The sequence below is a fragment of the Erythrolamprus reginae genome, chromosome 1 (assembly GCF_031021105.1).
Source record: "Erythrolamprus reginae isolate rEryReg1 chromosome 1, rEryReg1.hap1, whole genome shotgun sequence".
Classification (NCBI taxonomy): domain Eukaryota; kingdom Metazoa; phylum Chordata; class Lepidosauria; order Squamata; family Dipsadidae; genus Erythrolamprus; species Erythrolamprus reginae.
In genome coordinates this window covers 422940362-422959828 of record NC_091950.1, presented here as the reverse complement: position 1 = coordinate 422959828, position 19467 = coordinate 422940362, and the positions used below count along the sequence as shown (strand labels likewise).

General features: G+C 45.5%; 1 protein-coding gene across 3 annotated transcripts in view; it reads left to right on the top strand.

The window, feature by feature from the left end:
• The window catches only part of SPECC1 (sperm antigen with calponin homology and coiled-coil domains 1), a 186360-nt gene that overhangs the window by 36768 nt on the left and 130125 nt on the right, over window positions 1–19467 (top strand). The window contains exon 1 of one of the 3 annotated variants that reach the window (XR_011557599.1): window positions 4364–4612. The exons of 1 other annotated variant lie outside the window; for it this stretch is intronic. Coding sequence is in view for 1 of the 2 variants with exons in the window: in XM_070735452.1 (XP_070591553.1) it covers window positions 4573–4612 (40 nt within the window). In the remaining variant the exon portion in view is untranslated. Of the gene's footprint in view, window positions 1–4363; window positions 4613–19467 lie in introns of those variants that run through there. One more of the 3 variants, XM_070735452.1, reaches the window with a different exon arrangement.

Sequence of the window (19467 nt, the reverse complement as noted above, 5' to 3'; positions counted from 1 at the left end):
TTTCCCTCACCTTCCTCCCGTCCTCCGTGGGAATTAACCTCTCCCTGGTAGACCCACCTTGGGGAGGGCTGCTCCACCACACTCCCCAAAGTCTTAAGTTGCGTTCCAATTTTGCGGCGACACACCTTTTTCCTATTTTTGAAAGGCCGAGTGTTTCGACAGGCTGCGTCCAACAGCATTGACTTGAAATCACACGTTGTGCGACTGGGTGTCGTTCAAGTCCTTGGGAGGAGCGTCCCTCACAAAATTTAATTTAATTTATTAAATTTATAAATCATTTTGCATTTATAATTTATAAAACTAACGTTAAAATATCCCATTTATTTAAAATATTTAAACATTAATATTAAAATAATATGTTTGTGAGTGACATAGGGGAAGGTTTGGTAGGGAAAGTTTGCCTATTTGCCGATGACTCTAAGGTATGCAATACGGTTGATATTCCTGGAGGCGTCTGTAATATGGTAAATGATTTAGCTTTACTAGATAAATGGTCAAAGCAATGGAAACTGCAGTTTAATGATTCCAAATGTAAAATAATGCACTTGGGCAAAAGGAATCCTCAATCTAAGTATTGTATTGGCAGTTCTGTGTTAGCAAAAATAATAATAATAATAATTTATTAGATTTGTATGCCGCCCCTCTCCGTATATTCGGAGCGGCTTCCTGTCAAAAATAGTATAAGGGCAGACTAGATGGACCATGAGATATTTTTCTGCCATCAATCTTCTATGTTTCTATATTCAGAAGAGGAGGATTTAGGGGTTGTGATTTCTGAAAGCGAGTAGAATGCTTGGCTGCATAGCTAGAGGTATAACAAGCAGGAAGAGGGAGATTGTGATCCCCTTATATAGAGTGCTGGTGAGACCACATTTGAATACTGTGTTCAGTTCTGGAGACCTCACCTACAAAAAGATATTGACAAAATTGAACGGGTCCAAAGACGGGCTACAAGAATGGTGGAAGGTCTTAAGCATAAAACGTATCAGGAAAGACTCAATGAACTCAATCTGTATAGTCTGGAGGACAGAAGGAAAAGGGGGGACATGACCGAAACATTTAAATATCTTAAAGGGTTAAATAAGGTCCAGGAGGGAAGTGTTTTTAATAGGAAAGTGAACACAAGAACAATGGGCCACAATCTGAAGTTAGCTGGGCGAAAGATCAAAAGCAACATGAGAAAATATTTGACTGAAAGAGTAGTAGATGCTTGGAACAAACTTGCAGCAGACGTGGTTGGTAACTCCAGAGTAACTGAAGTTAAACATGCCTGGGATAAACATAGATCCATCCTAAGATAAAGGAAATAGTATAAGGGCAGACTAGAGGGACCATGAGGTCTTTTTCTGCCTTCAATCTTCTATGTTTCTAACTTTAAACTTATGGGGTGCTATGTGTCAAGGTACGTCAAATGATTACCAAAAATGAGATTATAGGTAGACCTGCCCTTACAATGCTTCATTTAGTGACTGTTGGAAGTTAGAATGGCACTGAAAAAAAAAGGACCGTATTTCACACTTATGACTCGTACGTATGACGTGATCCCCCTTTGCGACCGTCTTTGACGAGCAAAGCCAATGGGCGAAACAACATTCGCTTAACAACCGTGTCCACTAATTTTAACAATTGCAGCAATTCGCTTAACAACCGTGGTGGGAAAGGTTGTAAAATGAGTTTCAAATAGAAGTACAAAAACTCCTGTCTCGCTTCTTCGCCACAAAAAACTTTGGCCAGGATTGTGTTCGTTTAAAAGTCGAGGAAAGAAGTTTCAAGAAATGTTGTGACATACAAATCTAATAGATGATGATGATGATGATAATAATAATAATAATAATAATAATAATAATAATAATCTTGCGACTGAAGGTGTGTCATGCCCAACCAGAAAGTTAATAGCGTGTCGACTTGGACACATGTGTGATATGTTTACCATCCCGTTGTTTATTGTGTGTCGTTGGTTGTTGTGTGGAAGGGTTGTTGTAACACAACTCACAAAACCTGACATAGATTTTCGTTGAATCTTTTCAAGTCTCTTTTTTTAAAAGAAGAGACTGGTCTGAAATGGTATACAGTGCTCCCTCGATTTTCACGGGGGATGCGTTCCGAGACCACCCGCGAAAGTTGAATTTCCGCGAAGTAGAGATGCGGAAGTAAATACACTATTTTTGGCTATGAACAGTATCACAAGCCATCCCTTAACACTTTAAACCCCTAAATTACAATTTCCCATTCTCTTAGCAACCATTTAGATTATTACTCACTGTGTTTATTTATTAAAGTTTATTTAAAAAAATATTTATTAAAGGCAGACGAAAGTTTGGCGATGACATATGACGTCATCGGGGCGGAAAAACCGTGGTATAGGGAAAAAACCCACGAAGTATTTTTTAATTAATATTTTTGAAAAACCATGGTATAGACTTTTCGTGAAGTTCGAATCCTCGAAAATCGAGGGAATACTGTATAGACTTTCCTGCCTGATCAAGGGGGTCAGACTAGAAGATCTCAAGGGTCCCTTCCAGCTTTGTTGTGCTGTTATCCTGGGAGCCCTACTCCAAATGGAGAATTTCCTTGAGGACAATTAACCGGTGGAACAGCTTGCCACCAGAGGTTGTGGGTGCTCCATCACGGGAGGAGACCGGAGAGACATTTGTCCAGAAAGGCGTAGTAAGGGGGGGTCAGACTAGAAGACCTCCCAAAGACCTCCCAAGGTCTCTTTTAGCTCTGTTCTCTGATTCGGCCAAGGACAGAATCTGGGCTGCCCTGCAGCCTTTTGACCCACAACTGTGCATGGCTGCCCCCCACGATGCCAGCTGGAGTGGGGGCCCGTCTTCTTCACACACCCCAGTTTTAGAAAGGCAGCCAAGCCTTTTTGGCGGTGGGGGCTGGGTGGGGGGCTTCTGGCTGTTCTGCAATATTGTGCCCCTCACAAGAAGGGTCCTCCTGGCCCTCTTTGCTCCTCCCTCCCTGCCCCTTCTAGTTGCCCCCCCAAACAGCCCTGCCCCCTCTATCTTCCCCTCCATCTCCTCCTCGTCCCCTCCTGTAACCTTGTCAACCCCCCCCCCGAACAGCCCTGCCCACTCCCCCTTCCACCCCTCACCCCCTCTTCTAGTCCGCCCCCCCAAAGAGTCCAGCCCCCCTTTCCTCCTCTCCCTCCCCCCTCCTGCAAACCAAGATAATGCATGGCTTCTAATTGTTTTAATTGCTAATTGCTATTTTAAATTGTTTATATTGTTTTTTTAATGGGGTTTTATATTCTATTTTATATGCATGTGGTTTCAAGCCGCCCAGAGTCTTTTGCGAGTGAGTGGGGGGGGGCATATAAATCCAAATAAGGGAATAAATAAATAAATCTTGCCAACGCCCCCCCACCCCCTGGAACAGCTCTGCACTCCCTGCCCCTTCTAGTTGCCCCCCAAACAGCCCTGCGCCCCTTCCCCTCCTCTTCCTCCCCCCTTCTGCAACCTTGCTAACCTCCCCCCAACAGCCCTGCATCCCCCTCCCCCTTCTAGTTGCCCCCCAGAAAGACCCCAGGCCTCCTTCCTCCTCCCTCTTGCAACCTTGCTACCCCCACCAGAAAGAGTTCCATCCTCCCTCCCCTTCCACCCCTTCCCTCCCCCTTCTAGTTGCTCCCCCCAAAGAGTCCGGTCCCCCACTTACTCCTGCTACCCCCCCTGCAACCTTGCCACCCCACTCCGCCAGAAAGAGCTCAGCCCCCCCTCCCCCTTCTATTTGCCCCCCCAGGAACAGCCTTGCACCCCTCCCTCCTCCCTCCCCTTATTTGTTGTCCCCCCCCCCGAGAAAGAGACCAACACCCCCTCCCTCCTCCTCCTCCCCTCCTGCAACCTTTCCAACAACCCCCCCAGAAAGAGCTCAGCCCCCCTTCCCCCTTCTATTTGCACCCCAGAAATAGCCCTGCACCCTTCCCTCCCCCTCTTGTTGGCCCCTCCAGAAAGAGCTCCCCTCCCCCTTCTATTTGCCCCCCCAGGAATAGCCCTGCACCCCTCCCTCCTCCCTCCCTTCTTGTTGCCCCCCCAAGAAAAGCCCAACACCCCGTCTTCCTCCTCCTCCCCTCCTGCAACCTTTCCAACAACCCCCCAGAAAGAGCCCAGCCCCCCATCCCTCTTCTATTTGCCCCCCAGGAACAGCCCTGCACCCTTCCCTCCTCCCTCCCCCTTTCTTGTTTGTCGCCCCCCCCCCCCGAGAAAGAGCCCAACACCCCCTTCCTCCTCCTCCTCCCCTCCTGCAACCTTTCCAACCCCCCCCCACCAGAAAGAGCCCAGCCCCCCTCCCCTCCTCCCCACCCGGGGCTGGCCCTGCAGTAACGGCGGCGGCCTCTGGGCGGCGGCTCCTCCTCCTCCTCCCCGGCCGGCTCTTCTCCTCCTCCGGCCACTGGGCCGGCCATGCCCGGCCTCCCTCCTTCCTCCTCCTCCTCCTCTTCTCCCGCCGCCTAGAAAGCGCCCGCAGACCGCGGCGGAGCAGCACCAGCCGCGCCTCCTCCTCCTCTTCCTCTTCCTCCTTCCCCGCCGCAGCCGCGAGGATGAGCGGGCGGCCGTAAGCGCGGGGCTCGAGATGGGCAACCAGCCGGCCAGAGCCGAGGAGCCGGAGCCAGGTGGGCCCGGGGGGTGGGAGAGGGCGGGGGGGGCCTCCAGCACAGGTGAGGGGTCGCCCTGCCCCCCCCTTTTGGAAGGGGGAGGGGGTCCCCCATAATCCACTTTCTGGGGGGGCCTTTCAACACCTCCCCTGCAAGGCAAGGCAAAGTTGCAGACAATGGGAGAATGGGGAGGGGGCGTCTGTCTGGGGGGGGCTTGGTAGGCCAGCTGGGGGGGGGCTGGGAGGGGGCGTGAGTGGGAAGGATGCTTTGAGGGGGGTCCAGAAGCGTCCCTGGCTTCCTGGGGGGGTTTGGGGGACCTTGAAATAGCCCCCCCCGCCGCCCCCAGGGAAGATGGGGGGCAGTCTGGGGTGGGCAGACCCTCTGGAGGAGGCCGGGCAGCCAAGTTCACTTGGGGGGAGAGAAAGGGGGCAAAGGTGCCTCAGTTTACCTCAGCTCAGATAACAGCACCGGGATATTTGGGGAGTGGGGAGGGGTCCCCCTCCACCCAGCTTCTGGGGGGGGTCTTTTTATCCCCCCAATCTTGGGCAAGGCAAAGTTGCAGACAATGGGAGAATGGGGAGGGGGCTTCTGTCTGAGGGGGGGCTTGGTAGGCCAGCTGGGGGAGGTTGGGATGGGGGTGTGAGTGGGAAGGCCACCTTGGGGGGGAGGGGGATCCTCCCCACTTTGAAGAGGGTACAGAAGAGTCCCTGGGGGGTTTGGGGGACCCTGAAAGAGCCCCCCCAGGGAACATGGGGGGGAGTCTGGGGTGACGAGACCCTCTGGAGGAGGCCGGGCAGCCGAGTTCACTGGGGGGGGGGAGAGAAAGGGGGCAAAGGTGCCTCAGTTTACCTCAGCTCAGATAACAGCACGGGGATATTTGGGGAGTGGGGGGTCCCCCACAACCCAGCTTCTGGGGTGGGTCTTTTTATCCCCTCCCTGTAGGACTCCCAACCTTGGGCAAGGCAAAGTTGCAAACAATGGGAGATTGGGGAGGGGGCTTCTTTCTGGGGGGTCTGGGGTGTGTGTGAGTGGGAAGGATTCCTTGTGGGGGGGAGGGATGGGTCCCCCTTCCCCACTTTGACAGGGGTCTAGAAGCATCCCCTGGCTTTCTGGGGGGGCTTGGGGGACCCTGAAATAGCCCCCCCTCCACCCCAGAGGGAAGATGTGGGGTGGGAGTCTGGGGTGGCGAGACCCTCTGGAGGAGGCCGGGCAGCCAAGTTCACTTGGGGGGGGGGGAGATGGCACCGGGATATTTGGGGAGTTGGGGGGGGGCTGCCTTGCGACTAGTGCCTTTTGAGGGGGCAGCTCTGGATTTGGGGGCACAAGAAGGGAAAGCGGCAGGGTGGGGAGGGGGCTGCGTCCTGCTTTTTGAGGCCTTGGGAGCCCCTGCCTTCTTTTGTGGGAGCTTTGAAAAAAATCCCCCTCCCACCTTCCCACCTCTGGTTTTCCCACCGCTTTTATTGTCTTCCTGGAAGGGCTCCAGCATATTAAGCAGGCTTCAAGAAAGTGGGGATGGGAAAGAAAGAGAGAGAGAGAGAAGGAACAGAAGAAAAGAACAGGAAGGGAGGAAAAGAAAGGGGGACCAAGAAAAATAAAATAAATAAAATAATTAGAAAGAAAGAAAAGAGAGAAAGAAGGAAAGGAAGGAAGGAAGGGAAAGAAAGGGAAGAAAGGGCGACCAAGAAAAATAAAATAAATAAAAATAATTAGAAAGAAAAGAAAATAGAGAAAGATGGAAAGGGAGGAAGGAAAAGAAAAGGGAAGAAAGGGTGATGAAAAAAAAATTAAAAATAAAAGAATTAGAAAGAAAAGAAGAGAGAAAGAAGGAGGAAAGGAAGAAAGGGACAGAAAGCGAAAGAATGCACAAGGAAGAAAAAATAAAATAAATAAAATAGAAAGAAAGAAAAGAAGAGAGAAAGAAGAAGGAAAGGAAGGAAGGGACAGAAAGGGAAAGAAAGGGTGACAAAGAAAATAAATAAATAAATAAATAAAAAGAAAGAACATAAATAATAAATAATAATAAATAAAAAGAAAGAGAAAAGAAAGAAAAGAAAGGGAAAAGGGGAAAGGAGAACGATAAGAATAGAAAGAAAGGAATAGAAAGAGTGAAGAAAAAAAGAAAGGAAGGGGAAAGAAAGAAAAAAGAATGAATAAATGAAAGAAAGAAAAGTTGGGGAGAAAGGGAACGAGGGAAGGTGGGAACAAAGGAAAGGAGGGAAGGAAGAAAGGAAGCCCCCTTTGCTTTGGGATCGGGCCAGACCCCAGACCCCCGTCTTTCTGGAGACCCCCAATCCTCCTTCCTTGGCTCAGGCGGAGAGACCCTTATGGGACCCATCATCCTGAGAATCCAGGCCGGGCTTTAGGGGAAGCATCCTTTCTCTGCTGCAATCCAGACTTCGACCTTGAACAAGAACCCGGTTGGGGGGGGTTGCTTATGAATTTTAATGGCCCCCTCATTAACATCTTCTCCTTTGAATGCTTTCCCTGCCCCTCCCCAGGGGCCTCTTCTGTTTAAATCAGTATTTTTTCTTTTCAAACTTGGCCAGTTTTAAGAGGGGAGGGCTTCAACTCCCAGAATTCCCCAGCCAGCAAAAGTTTGGGGGGAAAAAATACCAATTTAAGATCAAGGAAACTCCCAGGAACTCTTTTGGATCCAGAAAAAAAAGGATCCAAAGGATCGGCATCCTTCGTGACCCCCCCACTCACCCCCCGAAAACAGGGTTTTTGATCCCTGTAAAATATCTGCAACCTTCTAGACTCAGAAGTTTTAAACCATGTTTCCGCAAAGTGTGTTTCTAGCTGGGTTTTTTGACTTCGCTTCTCCTTGCCCTGTTTCCATTTGTGTGTGTATGGCTATATGTTATGGCTAGCTGATGAGAGCTAAATAGCTTGAAATAGATCTATACTAGTCTTCCTTTATTTATTTATTTCTTAATTTTATTTATTAATCAGATTTGTATGCCGCCCCTCTCTGTAGACTCGGGGCGGCTAACAGCAATAATAATACAATGTAAACAAATCTAATATTTAAGTTAATTTAAAAAAAAAACCAATTTAAGAAACCAATCATACATACTGACATACCATGCATAAATTTATCAATTCTGTGTGTGTATGTGTGGGTGTGTTTGTGTGTATAAATGAAGAGGCAACAGCCATCCTGATCTCCAGAACGTTTAAAATTTATTAAAAACTACTAAAATTACTAAGCTTTCATTAGTCCTCTACTAATGTCGTCAGACTATTAAAATCCCCATATGTGTGTGTGTGTATATACAGTATATGGAGATTGTTGTGAATTCGGGTTTTTCCCTGTCTAATATTTTGAGTGTCTTTGCGACATTTCGGCAAAATCACATTCGCCAGATTTTGCTGAAACGTCTCAAATATTACATGGGGAAATACTAAAAATATTACATGGGGAAAAACCCGAACTCACAACAATCTACATACATACCCGTGGAAATCTACAAAAATACACACACATGTGCAGGGGGTGGACAAAAAAATGGAAACACCTTGAAAATCTAGATTTGGAGTCCAGATTTGTGAAGCTCTCTTCGAACAGTTTTTGAGGAAACTGGGTTCTGTACGTGTCTATTGAGCTCTGCAGTGATTTTAGGAGCTGTGGTCTTGCGATCCGCTCTAACAATTCGCTTTAGAGTCCGACCGGTCTCTCTCAGACAACTTCGACTTTCGACTAGACCTGTGCTTGGCTGAGGATGTTTTCCCTTCTCTTTCAAAAGCAGTCATTACTGTTGCGACATGACCTCTTGAAACACCAAACATTCGGGCACTTTCTGTGACACTAGCGCCTGCCATTCGAGCAACCACAATTTGGCTTCCTTGAAAGTCTGAGAGGTCTGCCATTTCTAGAAGGTTATAACCAATTTCCTTAAATTTCTGTTAAAAAAAAAGGGTAGTTTAAAAAAACATACCAAATAACAGAATTAAAAACAAAAAAACATTAAAATATGTCAAGTTTTGATTGATTTGAACACGTTCAAACATTATGATGCCAAAAAGTCAAGTATTTCCATTATTTTGTCCACCCTCCCCTGTATGTATGTTATGGCTAGCTGATGAGAGCTAAATAGTTTGAAATCGATCTATATGGTCTTCCTTTATTTCTTTATCAATTATTTGTAAATTTGAATATATAATATCTCTCTTTCTCTCTCTCTCTCTCTCTCAATATCTGTCTACCTACCTACCTACCTACCTATCTATCTATCTACAAACTTACAAAGAACTGATAAAGAAGTAAAGGGAGATTAGTATAGATCTATTTCAAGCTGTTTAGCTCTCATCAGCTAGGCACACCTTTCTAGGATTCAAACTTGGGGCTGCTTGCCTTGTTAGGCAGTATGCTCCATTCCATATTTGGGTATATCAGGTAACTTACAGAAAATCACTTAAAATATATCCAAATGCCTCTCTGTCTATCATATTGCTATCATCTCTTTCTTCTCTCTCTCTTTCTCCTTCTTTCTCTCTCTCTCTCGTTATGGTAGTTATGTGATAGATAGATGGATGGATGGATGCCAATTTTAATGCCTGAATATCCTGGGCTATTTTACAGTGTTGTTTTCATGCATTTTAGGGAAGCTTACAAAAGTAAAAGTTCTATGACCAGTTTGACAATATTGTGTTTAGAGAAAGGGAGATGATTTAGGAAACATTGACAGACAGGTATGATGGTTGAGGGGGAGGGAGGGAGCAGTAGAAGGAAAGAGGAGCTGCAGTTCAAAATATACATAGTTCTCGACTTACGACAGTTTGTTTAGTGGCCAAAGTTACAACGGCACTGAAAAAAAAGTGACTTATAACCAGTTTTTCACACTTACAAGTATTGTAGCATCCCCCTGTGATCAAATTTGGGATGCTTGCAACAGACTCATATTTATAACGGTCCCAGTTTTGCGACTTTCCGACCAACAAAGTCAGTGGGGAAGCCAAATTCAATTAACAACCTCGTGACTCACTTAAGAACTGCAAGTGATTTGCTTAACAACTGTAGCAAGGAATGTCGTAAAATGGGCCAAAATCCACTCACTTAACCATGTAAAGTTTGGGCTTACTTGAGGTTGAGGACTTCCCGTATGTTTGGAGGAAAGTTAGAGAAAGATAGAAGGATACAGAGAGAGAAATGACAGAGAATGGAGATATATATTTATATGGATGGATGGATGGATGGATGGATAGATAGATAGATAGATAGATAGATAGATAGATAGATAGATAGATGAATCGAAACATTTAAATGTTAAATGGTTAAATAAGGTCCAAGAGGGAAGTGTTTTTAACAGGAAAGTGAACACAAGAACAAGGGGACACAATCTGAAGTTAGTTGGGGGAAAGATCAAAAGCAACATGAGAAAATAATATTTTACTGAAAGAGTAGTAGATCCTTGGAACAAACTTCCAGCAGACGTGGTAGATAAATCCACAGTAACTGAATGTAAACCTGCCTGGGATAAACATAGATCCATCCTAAGATAAAATACAGAAAATAGTATAAGGGCAGACTAGATGGATCATGAGGTCTTTTTCTGCCGTCAATCTTCTATGTTTCTATGTTGATAGATAGATAGATAGATAGATAGATAGATAGATAGATAGATAGATAGATAGATAGATAGATAGAATATATAGATATAGATATATAGATACTCATATACACTCAAAAACAAAGGAGATAGACAGAAAATCTTACTGGCTGACTGATTGATAGACAGAAAGACAGACAGATAGATATTCTGTCTATCAATGAATCTATCTCCTGTCTGTCTGTCCGTATGTCTGCCTGTCTATCTATCCCTATCATTTCTCATTTCTCAAACATTTAACATTTGATAAATAAAAATCCATCGTAACTACCATAAAGAGAGAGAGAGAGAGAAAGAAAGAAAGAAAGAAAGAGGTAACGATATAGAGATCCGTAGACAATAGGGAAGGATGGAGGAAGAGAAAGAAAGAGGAAGAGAGAGAGAAAAAGAAAGAAAAAAGAAAGAAACAGATGGATGGATGATAAAAGACAAAGAGATAGAAAAATAGAGATACAGTACGACAGACAGACAGGTGTATTTGGAATATCACTTTCACATTTTGGCTCTATACAAGCAAACGAAATCCCTTTGTGTTCACAAGCGTGCAAATTGTGGCTCAGGCCTTTTGAATGCAGTTGTGTGTTTACATCCAGTCGTGGGTCATTAGCCAATAACTAAAGCCGTCAACCTTGTAAGGCAGGTGAGTTTTATCACCTGAAAGGAGAGGGGGGGGGTTAGGGAGGGGGGATTCCAAGCGAAGCCGCAATCTCCAATCAGGTCATCTCGGCTGCATTGCTTCACTTTACATAACTCTGGTGTCTCCTCCCTCCTTCTCCCCCCCCTCCCACCCATCTCTTCTCGTTCTCGGGACCTCTGGCAAAATCATCCCTAAAACCTCAGTCCTTTCGCGAATGGGTCCGAGATCTGGCTTCAAAATCCACTGGATCCTGCTTTCCACTTTGAGGTCGATTCTGCCTCTCGGTTCCGCACGGGCAGGTTCGGAGTTCGAATCTGAATCAGATGGGCAAATTCAGAGTTCGAATGTGAAAAAAACCTCTGGATCTTTTCCGGGTGGCGAATTTGGAGAGGAGCGGCGAGGTTTTAAAAAGAAGCATACATTTCTCTTCTCTTGCATTGGCTGCCGATCAGTTTCCGGTCACAATTCAAAGTGTTGCTCATGACCTTTAAAGCCCTACATGGCATTGGACCAGATTACCTCCGGAACCGCCTGCTACCGCACAAATCCCAGCGACCGATAAGGTCCCACAGAGTTGGCCTTCTCCAGGTCCCGTCAACTAAACAATGCCGCTTGGCGGACCCCAGGGGAAGAGCCTTCTCTGTGGCGGCCCCGGCCCTCTGGAACCAACTCCCTCCAGAGATTAGAACTGCCCCCACCCTCCCTGTCTTTCGTAAACTACTCAAGACCCACCTATACCGCCAGGCATGGGGGAGTTGAGATATTCCTTCCCCCTAGGCCATTACAAGTTATGCATGGTATGTTTGTGTGTATGTTTGGTTTTATTATAAGGGTTTTTAGTTGTTTTATTAAATTGGATTGTTACATGCTGTTTTTATCATTGTTGTTAGCCGCCCCGAGTCTGCGGAGAGGGGCGGCATACAAATCCAATAAGTAAGTAAGTAAGTAAGTAAGTAAGTACAGTAAGTAAGTAAGTAAGTAAGTGGGAGAGTCTTTCATTGTGGTTTGTCCCCAGTGATGACTTTTCCTTGCCGCCGTTGTTAAGTGAATCATTGCAATTCTTCAGGAAGTAACACGGTTGTTAAGTCAGGAGGTCGCAAAGGGGGAATCACGTGACCCTGGGTCAGTGCGACCGTCATAAATATGAGTCAGCTGCTGAGTGCCTGAATTTGGATTATGTGACAGGGGTTGCTGTAACGGTCGTAAGTGTGAAACGCGGTCCTAAGTTGCTTTTTTTTCACTGTCATAAGTCGAGGACTACCTGCCGTTCGACTTTCAACCACTTGTTTAACAACTGTCGTTAAGTGAATCACATGGTCGTTAAGTGAATCTGGCTTCGCCCTTTCGTTTGCTTGTCAGAAGGTCACAAAAGAGTATCAAGAGACCTCAGTACACTACAATCGTTGTAAATGCGAGTAAGTTGCCCAGCATTCAGATTCTGCAACTATTCTATTTTTATTCTATTTTATTCTCTGTTCTATTAATAGAAACATAGAAGACTGACGGCAGAAAAAGCCCTCCTGGTCCATCTAGTCTGCCCTTATACTATTTTCTGTATTTTATCTTAGGATGGATCTATGTTTATCCCAGGCATGTTTCAATTCAGTTACTGTGGATTGACCAACTACGTCTGCTGGGAGTTTGTTCCAAGGATCTACTACTCTTTCAGTAAAATAATATTTTCTCACGTTGCTCTTGATCTTTCCCCCAACTAACTTCAGATTGTGTCCCCTTGTTCTTGTGTTCACTTTCCTATTAAAAACACTTCCCTCCTGAACCTTATTTAAAACCCTTTAACGTATTTAAATGTTTCGATCATGTCCCCCCTTTCCCTTCTGTCCTCCAGACTGTACAGATTGAGTTCATGAAGTCTTTCCTGATACGTTTTATGCTTCAGACCTTCCACCATTCTTGCAGCCCATCTTTGGACCTGTTCAATTTTGTCAATATCTTTTTGTAGGTGAGGTCTTCCATTCTATTCTATTCTATCTTTCTTCATTCCATTATTCTATTCTATTCTATTCTCTATTCTATTCTATTCTATTCTATTCCTATTCTATTCCTTATTCTCTTCTATTCTCTTCTATTTTCTCTTCTATTTTTATTCCATTTTATTCTCTATTCTATTCTATTTTATTCTATTCTTTTCTATCTTCATTCCATTATTCTATTCTATTTTCTATTCTATTCCTATTCTATTCTTTATTCTCTTCTATTTTCTATTCTATTATTCTCTTCTATTTTTATTCTATTTTATATTCTATTCTATTCTATCTTCATTCCATTATTCTATTCTATTTTCTATTCTATTGTATTAAAAATATTAGGAAACACAGGTGACCCTATACATTTTCAGTGAGCCGTTATTATGATTACTATTATAAGCCAGTATTATAAATATTATTATAACAGCAGCTTTGGCAAACAGGAAGCCCTATATGGGAACGAGGGCTGTGCTACTTGGCTCTGGATGATGAAACTTGTAGTCGTTTTCCCCTGTTTTCTCCCTTTTCGTTGCTACCTTTCCCCTAACCAGAGGCAAGTCAGACGTCTGAGTGACACAGCTGCAAATTGTTTCCCTTTTTTTTTTGAAGGTGGGGAGGTCTTTCCCAATTCTGCAATTGTGGCCTTTTTTGGATGGGGAAAATTCATGAGCAATTCCTGACCCACCGAAAAAATTCCCCAGAAAGCACCCAGGTTTGGGTTGAGATGAATCAGGAATTAGTTGCCTGTCGGATGTGATGTTTATGGCCTTTTTCGCCTTTTTCGAAAGACGCTGGTGGGAAGTAGCCCAGAAGGTGTCTTAAAAAGCAGAGGTTTTTAATTAAAATCATTACCAACATCTCCAGGGTTTTTGGATTCATGTGTACTTCTTGTGCTGGGCATGGTGCATTTGAATCTCATAGGAGTGGCTTGAGATAAATTAGACCACTCTTCAACAACCTTGGCCAGTTGAAGATGGGAGGACTTCCACTCCCAGAATCTCCCAGCCTCAATGCTCTAAGAGGGGAGGGCTTCCACTCCCAGAATCCCCCAGCCATCAATGCTTTAAGAGGGGAGGGCTTCCACTCCCAGAATCCCCCAGCCTCAATGCTTTAAGAGGGGAGGACTTCCACTCCCAGAATCCCCCAGCCATCAATGCTTTAAGAGGGGAGGGCTTCCACTCCCAGAATCCCCCAGCCTCAATGCTTTAAGAGGGGAGGGCTTCCACTCCCAGAATCCCCCAGCCTCAATGCTTTAAGAGGGGAGGACTTCCACTCCCAGAATTCCCCAGCCATCAATGCTTTAAGAGGGGAGGGCTTCCACTCCCAGAATCCCCCAGCCTCAATGCTTTAAGAGGGGAGGACTTCCACTCCCAGAATCCCCCAGCCTCAAAGCTTTAAGAGGGGAGGGCTTCCACTCCCAGAATCCCCCAGCCATCAATGCTCTAAGAGGGGAGGACTTCCACTCCCAGAATCCCCCAGCCTCAATGCTTTAAGAGGGGAGGGCTTCCACTCCCAGAATCCCCCAGCCTCAAAGCTTTAAGAGGGGAGGGCTTCCACTCCCAGAATTCCCCAGCCTCAAAGCTTTAAGAGGGGAGGACTTCCACTCCCAGAATCCCCCAGCCTCAATGCTTTAAGAGGGGAGGACTTCCACTCCCAGAATCCCCCAGCCTCAAAGCTTTAAGAGGGGAGGGCTTCCACTCCCAGAATTCCCCAGCCATCAATGCTCTAAGAGGGGAGGACTTCCACTCCCAGAATCCCCCAGCCTCAAAGCTTTAAGAGGGGAGGGCTTCCACTCCCAGAATCCCCCAGCCATCAATGCTTTAAGAGGGGAGGGCTTCCACTCCCAGAATCCCCCAGCCCTCAATGCTTTAAGAGGGGAGGGCTTCCACTCCCAGAATCCCCCAGCCATCAATGCTCTAAGAGGGGAGGACTTCCACTCCCAGAATCCCCCAGCCATCAATGCTCTAAGAGGGGAGGACTTCCACTCCCAGAATCCCCCAGCCTCAAAGCTTTAAGAGGGGAGGGCTTCCACTCCCAGAATCCCCCAGCCTCAAAGCTTTAAGAGGGGAGGACTTCCACTCCCAGAATTCCCCAGCCATCAATGCTCTAAGAGGGGAGGACTTCCACTCCCAGAATCCCCCAGCCTCAAAGCTTTAAGAGGGGAGGACTTCCACTCCCAGAATTCCCCAGCCATCAATGCTCTAAGAGGGGAGGACTTCCACTCCCAGAATCCCCCAGCCATCAATGCTTTAAGAGGGGAGGACTTCCACTCCCAGAATCCCCCAGCCTCAAAGCTTTAAGAGGGGAGGGCTTCCACTCCCAGAATCCCCCAGCCATCAATGCTCTAAGAGGGGAGGACTTCCACTCCCAGAATCCCCCAGCCTCAAAGCTTTAAGAGGGGAGGACTTCCACTCCCAGAATCCCCCAGCCTCAAAGCTTTAAGAGGGGAGGACTTCCACTCCCAGAATCCCCCAGCCTCAAAGCTTTAAGAGGGGAGGACTTCCACTCCCAGAATTCCCCAGCCATCAATGCTCTAAGAGGGGAGGGCTTCCACTCCCAGAATCCCCCAGCCTCAAAGCTTTAAGAGGGGAGGACTTCCACTCCCAGAATTCCCCAGCCATCAATGCTCTAAGAGGGGAGGACTTCCACTCCCAGAATCCCCCAGCCTCAAAGCTTTAAGAGGGGAGGGCTTCCACTCCCAGAATCCCCCAGCCATCAATGCTCTAAGAGGGGAGGGCTTCCACTCCCAGAATCCCCCAGCCTCAAAGCTTTAAGAGGGGAGGACTTCCACTCCCAGAATTCCCCAGCCATCAATGCTCTAAGAGGGGAGGACTTCCACTCCCAGAATCCCCCAGCCTCAAAGCTTTAAGAGGGGAGGACTTCCACTCCCAGAATTCCCCAGCCATCAATGCTCTAAGAGGGGAGGACTTCCACTCCCAGAATCCCCCAGCCTCAAAGCTTTAAGAGGGGAGGGCTTCCACTCCCAGAATCCCCCAGCCATCAATGCTCTAAGAGGGGAGGGCTTCCACTCCCAGAATCCCCCAGCCACAATGCTTGACTTTGATCATGTTTAAGTTTAGGTTTTATTAGATTTGTATGCCGCCCCTCTCCGAAGACTCGGGGTGGCTCACAACAACAACAATACAATATACAAAGTACAAATCCAATATAAGTTAAAAGCAATTTAAAGCCCATAACTATTAAAAAACGATAATTACTACACAATCATACCATTCTCCTATATTGCAGTCAGAAAAAGGTTCTGCTGGGGGAACAAGATAGTTATTCCCCCCCATGCCTGGCAACATAGATAGGTCTTTGCATCTTCCCCTGTGGCCATGGGGAAGCTGCAAAGGTCATAAGTGTGAAAAAGGGTCATAATAAGTGACTTCGTTCAGTGCTGTTGCAACTTCTAAGGGTCACTAAACAAATGGCTGTGGATTTTGCTCCCAAGGACAATTCCATCTGTCCGTCCATAACCCTGGGGGGGAATTACTGACCCTCTCGGAGAGGGTCCGCAACTTGGGCGTCCTCCTCGACCCACAGCTCACATTAGAGAAACATCTTTCAGCTGTGGCGAGGGGGGGGGCGTTTGCCCAGGTTCGCCTGGTGCACCAGTTGTGGCCCTATCTGGACCGGGACTCAATGCTCACAGTCACTCATGCTCTCATCACCTCAGGGTTCGACTACTGTAACGCTCTCTACATGGGCTACCTTTGAAGAGTGTTCGGAAACTTCAGATCGTGCAGAATGAAGCTGCGAGAGCAATCATGGGCTTCCCTAGGTATGCCCATGTTACACCAACACTCCACAGTCTACATTGGTTGCCGATCAGTTTCCGGTCACAATTCAAAGTGTTGGTTATGACCTATAAAGCCCTTCATGGCACCGGACCAGAATATCTCCGAGACCACCTTCTGCCGCACGAATCCCAGCGACCGGTTCGGTCCCACAGAGTTGGCCTTCTCCGGGTCCCGTCGACTGAACAATGTCATTTGGCGGGACCCAGGGGAAGAGCCTTCTCTGTGGCGGCCCCGACCCTCTGGAACCAGCTCCCCCCAGATATCAGAGTTGGCCCCACCCTCCTTGCCTTTCGCAAGCTCCTTAAAACCCACCTCTGTCGTCAGGCATGGGGGACTTGAATTTTTCCCTTTCCCCCTAGGCTTATAGAATTTATACATGGTATGTTTGTTTGTCTGATTGGTTTTTTAAATTGGGGTTTTTTAGATTATTTTTTAATATTAGATTTGTTACATTGTTTTCTTTATCGTTGTTAGCCGCCCCGAGTCTTCGGAGAGGGGCGGCATACAAATCTAATAAATAATAATAATAATAAAATGACTATATGTCAAAAACTACCTGCATTGTTTTCTGCATAGTCATTTTTGCATAGGTTAACACTTGGATGGGAGACCACCAAGAGATCCCAGGGTCACACATTAGATTGGGAAGCTGGGGGGGAAAAACCACCACTCCAGAAGAACGGAAATGTAGATTCCTTCCCTCCAACCTTCTGGATGAAGAACCCTGCATGGACATGTCTTAGAAAATGAGCTCAACTTGATTTAACCTCTCAAATATTCAGACGCTTTCCAGATTCAGGGCGGGAGGAATTAAAATTAGATTAAAAAGTCCCAGTGAGGTAAGTTGAATTCGATTGTGCCCACGCTGAGAAGAGAAAGGGCCAAGTCAGACCACCCAAAAAGTTTGGGGCAGAGTCACCATTCCTCCCTCCCTCCCTCTCTCTCTCTCTATGGTAGTTATGGATTTTTATTTATGAAATGTTAAATGTTTGAGAAATGAGAAATGATGGGGATAGATAGACAGACGGACAGACAGACAGGAGATAGATTCATTGATAGACAGAATAGCTATTTATCTGTCTGTTTATTAATTTATTAATAAGAGATTTATTTATTATTCACTTTACAGTGGTACCTCTACTTACGAAGTTAATTCGTTCCGTGACCAGGTTCTTAAGTAGAAAAGTTTGTAAGTAGAAGCAATTTTTCCCATAAGAATCAATGTAAAAGCAAATAATGCGTGCGACTGGGGAAACCACAGAGAGGGTGGAGGCCCTGTTTCCTCCCAGGAGATTCCTAGAGAGGCCCCACAGAGGCTTCTCCCCCGTCTTTTCTGGCCCAGTTTCCTCCCAGGAGATTCCTAGAGAGGCCCCATGGAGGCTTCTCCCTGCCTTTTTTGACCCTGCTTCCTCCCAGGAGATTTCTAGAGAGACCCCACGAAGGCTTCTCCCCATCTTTTCCCACCCTCTTTCCTCCCAGGAGATTCCTAGAGAGGCCCCACAGAGGCTTCTCCCTGCCTTTTCCGGTTACTGTTTTGGAGGCTCGGGTTTGTAAGTGGAAAATGGTTCTTGAGAAGAGGCAAAAAAATCTTGAACATCTTATTTAGAAAAATTTATATGTAGAGGTGTTATTAGGTAGAGGTACCACTGTATTTCTTATTTATTTATTTATTTGCAGATTTATTTCCTTATTATTTCTTATTTATTTTATTTCCTAATTATTTATTTACAGATTTAATTCTTACTATTATTTCTTATTCACTTTATTTCCTATTTATTTATTTGCTGATTTGTTTCTTATTATTTCTTTTTTTAAAATAATGTTTATTAATTTTTCCAAGTTTTAAAAACATTTCAATAATTTAATACAGATTTATGCCCAATTTCTTATGTTTGTTTCTTATATCACCTCCTTATAGATACTATTATTATTATTATTATTATTATTATTATTATTATTATTTATTGGATTTGTATGCCACCCCTCTCCGCAGATTCGGGGCGGCTAACAACAGCAGTAAAACAGTACAACAAAATCCAATACTAAAAATCAGTTAAAAACCCATTATATAAAAACCAATCATACATACAGACATACCATGCATAAAATTGCGAAGGCCTAGGGGGAAAGAGGATCTCAGTTCCCCCATGCCTGGCGGCAGAGGTGGGTTTTAAGTAGCTTACGAAAGGCAAGGAGGGTGGGGGCAATTCTAATCTCTGGGGGAGTTGGTTCCAGAGGGTCGGGGCCGCCACAGAGAAGGCTCTTCCTCTGGGTCCCGCCAAGCGACATTGTTTGGTTGACGGGACCCGGAGAAGACCCACTCTGTGAGACCTAACTGGTCGCTGGGATTCGTTCAGCAGAAGGCGGTCTCGGAGATATTCTGGTCCGATGCCATGAAGGGCTTTATAGGTCATAACCAACACTTTGAATTGTGACCGGAAACTGATCAGCAACCAATGCAGACTGCGGAGTGTTGGATACATATATTGCATTAGATGTTGATAATTCCTTTTAGTACATCCTTTCACATTTTATGCTTATCTTTACCTTCATTACCAATCCAATCGTACCAATTATTCCAAATCTAATAATACTATGAATTACTGTACTAGTTCCCTTAATTTTTCTCATTTTTTCTCTTTGATTTTATTTCCCAATTATTTATTTACAGATTTAATTCTTACTATTATTTCTTATTCACTTTGTTTCCTATTTATTTATTTGCAGATTTATTTCTTATTATTATTCCTTAACCCTTGTTTATCATTGGTTTATTACAGGTAGTTTTGTCCCATTTTACGACGTTCCTTAACGCATTTGTTAAGGGAATCATTGCTAT